The sequence below is a fragment of the Papaver somniferum genome, chromosome 6 (genome assembly GCF_003573695.1).
Source record: "Papaver somniferum cultivar HN1 chromosome 6, ASM357369v1, whole genome shotgun sequence".
NCBI lineage: Eukaryota > Viridiplantae > Streptophyta > Magnoliopsida > Ranunculales > Papaveraceae > Papaver > Papaver somniferum.
In genome coordinates, this window is record NC_039363.1 from 24218780 (window position 1) to 24224637 (window position 5858).

General features: G+C 32.3%; 1 protein-coding gene across 1 annotated transcript in view; it reads left to right on the forward strand.

Annotated features, from left to right (window-relative positions):
• LOC113290661 (putative protein TIC 214 N-terminal part) overlaps positions 1-3035 on the forward strand; it is a 4276-nt gene extending 1241 nt beyond the window's left edge. The window contains exon 2 of the mRNA XM_026540244.1: positions 1-3035. This exon is cut by the window's left edge and continues 662 nt beyond it. Coding sequence (XP_026396029.1) covers positions 1-293 — 293 coding nt within the window. The 3' untranslated portion in view covers positions 294-3035.
• The last annotated feature ends 2823 nt before the right edge of the window (positions 3036-5858 follow it).

The window sequence follows — 5858 nt, forward strand, 5'->3', positions numbered from 1 at the left end:
GAATCTTTAGTATTCTCTTATTTATCACCTGTGTCTACTATTTAGGCAGAATGCCGTCGCCTATTGTTACTAAGAAACTAAAAGAAGAAACTGCCGAAACGGAAGAAAGGGGGGAAAGTGAGGGAGAAACAGATGTAGAAATCGAAACAATTTCCGAAACGAAGGGGACTAAACAGGAAGAAGGATCCATCGAAGAAGACCCTTCCCCTTCCCTTTGTTCGGAAGAAAATTCGAAGTTAGAAATACTTAAACTTAAAGAAGATAAAGACCTCCTCTATCATAAATTGTTGTAAATTAATATTAATAAAAAAATTAATAAAAAAAATGAATAGAAGAATAGATAAGAAGATATTCTTCCGCCCCCTACATTTTTGATCCCATCTCCTACAAATAAACTTGTAATACCGACTCCATTTGTAATTCCATCAATTACTCGTCTATCAAAAAACTGAGTGAATCCAACCAGTCTTCTTATACCGGTATTTAAGGTTGCTGCATAAAAACTATCTATGTAACCACGATTATATGACCAATTATATATCACGTTTACTATTTTGTCCCAAAGACCTCTTTTAGGCCCCATTTTAACAAATGAATTAATTAAGTCCAAATTATGTAAAAATGAATAAACAGGCCTATATAAAAAGAACGCAAAAAAGATTCCTAAATAAGCTATACTGACTGACAAAATTGCATTTGTAAGAAATTCATACCAATCAACGGAATTGCTCGAATTTGAATGTAAAAGGTTTATATATGGAGTTAACAAATTTGATAATATATTCAAATCCATTCCTTTATAATCAAAAGGAATTCCGATAAACCCAACACACAAAGTAACGAATCCTAATATAAGAAGGGGAAAAAGCATAGTATTTTACGATTCATAAGGATATGGATTATTTTCTTTATTTTTAAAATGAGTAAATGTAATAAGCGGTTGCGTTCCTTTTTTTACATTTCTATCAATTGAATATGCTTTCTTCGAAAAAAAAGTAACTCTTTTGTTTTTTTTTGCTGTTGATAAAAAGAACTTCTTGTTGATTACGTTCTGTCTTTCTTTACCCCAGATGGATATTGAATAAAACGATCTGTTTTTTTTAGCGCTGAAATTTTGAGAATAGACGTTTAAATGTCCCGCAAAAGTAAGTAAATACATCCGAAACATATAAAATGCAGTTAATCCGGCTGTGAAATAAGCTATTATCGCAAAAATAGGTGAATATACCCAACTATCACTAAGAATTTCATCTTTTGACCAAAAGCAAGCAAGAGGTGGAATACCACAAAGAGAAAGTGTACCTATCAAAAAAGCTGTTTTCGTAATCGGCATATATTTTGTTAACCCGCCCATAAGAGCCATATTTTGACTTTGATTTGGAGAATATCCAACAATACTTTCCATACAATGAATAATGGATCCGGAGCCTAAAAATAATAATGCTTTTGAATAGGCATGGGTGATCAAATGAAATAAAGCAGCTCGATATGATACCATACCTAAAGCTAACATAATATAACCCAACTGCGACATTGTCGAATAAGCTAAACTTCTCTTAATGTCTCTTTGGGCAAGAGCCAAAGTGGCTCCTAAAAGTACGGTTATAATACCTATCAAAGAAATAAGGTTCATTATGTAAGGTATAACTGTGAAAAGAGGGTAAAGTCGAGCTACAAGAAAAATTCCCGCTGCTACCATAGTAGCAGCGTGTATAAGAGCTGAAATAGGGGTAGGCCCCTCCATGGCATCAGGTAACCATACATGAAGGGGGAATTGTGCAGATTTTGCAACTGCACCAAGGAATAATAGGGCGGCACACAGAGTAAGAAATAAAGAATTTAAACCATTATTCTCAATCAAGTTAGTGACTATTTTAAACAAATCTCGAAATTCAAAACTACCCGTTATCCAATAAAGACCTAAGATTCCTAATAATAAACCAAAATCCCATACACGATTAGTTACAAACGCTTTTTGACAAGCATTTGCTGCAATTGGTCGTGTGAACCAAAAACCTATTAATAGATACGAGCACATTCCAACTAACTCCCAAAAAATATAAATTTGTATTAAATTTGAACTAGTAACTAATCCTAACATGGAAGTATTGGAAAAACTCATATAAGCAAAAAATCTCAAATATCCTTCATCATGAGACATATAATTATCACTATAAATAAGAACCATAATTCCAACAGTAGTGATTAATATTAACATAATAGAAGTAAGTGGATCGATCAAGTCGCCAAACTCTAAAGAAAAATCATTATTTATAGTCCAAGACCATAAATATTGATAGATGGAACTACCATTCATTTGTTGAATAGACAGATCGATTGAAAAAAGCATAACTATACTTAGTAATAAAACAATAAGAAAAGCCCAGAAACGGCGGAGGTTTTTTGTTGTCGTTGGAACAAGGAGAAGCCCCACCCCTATTGCTATAGGAACTGGAAGTGGAACGAAAGGTATGATCCATGCATATTGATATGTATGTTCCATAAGAAAATAAAACTTTTTTTTTCAATTCACCAGCTCTTATATCTTTCGGAAGGAGCAATAAAATAAAGAAAAGACAGAACTAAAATAGAATTTTGAATTCTTAAACCTTTCTAATTCTTTCCCTCCAAAAAAGAAAAACTCAGAAGTTACAATAGGTCAAAAAATCAAATCATTTTTAAAAAGGTACCGCTTAGTGATTACCTAGGATATTTATGAAGATACAGAATCAGAATATGCAATTTCAATTTCTTTATTATTATTATAATCCATATTCATTGATCAAGGAAAAACAATTAAGTAATTTAATTATAGTAAAAAAGTGCTTTATTCTGGTATGTAAGATCCATCAAAAACTTTATTGAACATAGGATCTATCAAAAACTTGACCCCCAAAAAAGACCTTGTGATTTGAGTTAGTATATTTGTAAGACTTTACTAATTCTTCTCGGGTGGATTCTAGATTCTATTCCCCAAAAACAACGGATACTTTTAGAAAACTCTACGATATTCGGCACTTTGATACCCACGACTTCGTGTAGAATTGAAAAACGGACTTAGTTAAATGGCTTTTTCTCAAGTGTTTATTATATTAACAGATTCCAATCAGTCTCATTCCTTTTTTCCTATTTTGAAATTTTCATTTAATTAAGGGTACTGTACTCTATTGAATTGATGAATTTCTAGAAAAAAGGTTACAGTTACAGTATTCTTCTCTTAAATTAAGGTAAGCGTTTTCCAATTTTTCTCTTTATTTTCTTAAATAAAATAGAATACGATGAGCCGTAGCCCCATTTTTTATGACGGTGACATAGATATAGATTCGAACGAAGATTAGTATATAAAAATTCTTCTTTATTTGGATATTGTATGTAATAAAAATGTGAATTAAAGTATTCCGAAAATAAAGAAGAAATTAAGATATCCAACTTTTCTCCGGAAATCCTATATGGGACTCACACATCCATATTGTATATTATCAAGAAAGTATGATCTAGGGATAAATATATAGCTAAAGAAAAAAATGACCCGTTTTGAACAATACATGTCTTTCACATCCAACTATAACAATGAGTAACCTCTTTATTTTAAAATGGCCGTTCCAAAGAAACGTACTTCTATATCAAAAAAGCGTATTCGTAAAAACATTTGGAAAAGAAAAGGATATTTGGCTGCGCTAAAAGCTTTTTCCTTAGCAAAATCTCTTTCTACCGGGAAGTCAAAAAGTTTTTTTGTGCAACAAACAAATAAACAAGTATTGGAATAATCTAAATCGATATGCCTCGATGAATTTGCTAATTAAATTGATAAGATGAACGATTCACATTAACTTCTATTTTTAACTGATCAATATGAGGTGGCACTTTCGATTGTCGTATTTAGGATAGGAAGCCTTTCATTTCCGAAATAAAAAGGTACTATGTTTTTTTGGTCAAACGAAAAAACATAGTACTTGATAGAAAGTTTCACTTTTATTTTGAGGTTTTTTTAATGACTATGGATACAATAGATTTTTTCGTTTTGTTCGGACCCATGAAATCATCAAAAAAGAATCAATAAAGAAAGGGGTTTTTTATTTCTATACCTGAATTGAGAGCAGAACTCTCTAGTTCCGACTAATCCGTTTTGGGAGAACGGAAACCTCTCGAAAAGTCAATCGTTAAGACGAAAATCATCCTATAAGAGATTATTGAACGTTCAAATAGAAATGAGAGGGGGCCTTTAATTTGATTTGCATTTTTCCTAAAAAATATTACATTGAATTGACTCCTTACAATCTCGACGTTTGAGTGCGGATGGGCTATTATGCTTTCGAGCAAGCCGCTATGGTGAAATCGGTAGACACGCTGCTCTTAGGAAGCAGTGCTAGAGCATCTCGGTTCGAGTCCGAGTGGCGGCATCTTCTAAAAGAGATACAATAAATTCTATAATGAAAATGAAATGGATTACGCATTTCCATTCCAGTGTTAAAGGACTCCCTTTTTATTTTAGGATTTTTTATTATATTTTCGACTTTAGAACATATATTAACTCACATCTCTTTTTCAATTGTTTCAATTGTAATTACGATTTATTTGATGACCCTATTAGTCCACGAAACCATAGGACTACATGATTCGTCAGAAAAGGGCATGATAGCTACCTTTTTTTGTATAACAGGATTATTAGTTACTCGTTGGATTTATTCGGAACATTTTCCCTTAAGTGATTTATATGAATCATTAATATTCCTTTCATGGGGCTTTTCCATTATTCATATGGTTCCTAAAATATGGAATCATAAAAATGATTTAAGCGCAATAACTGCACCAAGTACTATTTTTACCCAAGGATTTGCTACTTCAGGTCTTTTGACTGAAATGCATCAATCCACAATATTAGTACCTGCCCTCCAATCTCAGTGGTTAATGATGCACGTAAGTATGATGATATTGAGCTATGCAGCTCTTTTATGTGGATCATTATTATCAGTATCTCTTCTAGTCATTACATTTCGAAAAAGCCTAGGGGTCTTTGGTAAAAACAATCATTCATTAATTGGGCCGTTTTCATTTGATTTTGATTAGATTCAATATGTAAATGAAAGAAGCAATGCTATACTAAACAATTCTTTACTTTCATTTAGAAATTATCACAGATATCAATTGATTCAGCAATTGGATCGTTGGAGTTATCGTGTTATTAGTCTAGGATTTATCTTTTTAACGGTTGGTATTCTTTCAGGAGCAGTGTGGGCTAATGAGGCGTGGGGGTCATATTGGAATTGGGACCCCAAAGAAACTTGGGCATTTATTACTTGGACTATATTTGCTATTTATTTACATATTAGAACCAACCAAAATTTTCAAGGCACAAATTCCGCAATTGTAGCTTCTATGGGATTTCTTATAATTTGGGTATGCTATTTTGGGGTCAATCTATTAGGAATAGGCCTACATAGTTATGGTTCATTCACATTAGCATCTTAATCGAAGACGTGACCTAATACATAGAACTAGCACATGTAATGAAAGTTTGTGTGAGTTTTAGAGAACCGGTTCAATCAAGTAGTAATTGAACCGGTTCTCTAAAACTCCAAACGTATCTGATTACAATTCACTTCTTTTTTTATTTAAGATTAAGATAAGGAAAAATAAGACTTCTTTTTCTTTTATGTCTTATTCATGCAAATTATCGAGAAAAGTAATTAGATAAAATAGCTTCTACCTTGTCAACTGATAGTGAGAGAACGAAATCTGGATAAATACCAATGCCTATTACTGGCAGAAAGATACAGATTGAAACAAAAAGTTCTCGTGGTCCAGAATCAAAAAAATAAGAATTTTTGGCATTAAATTGCTTGTATCCATAAAACATC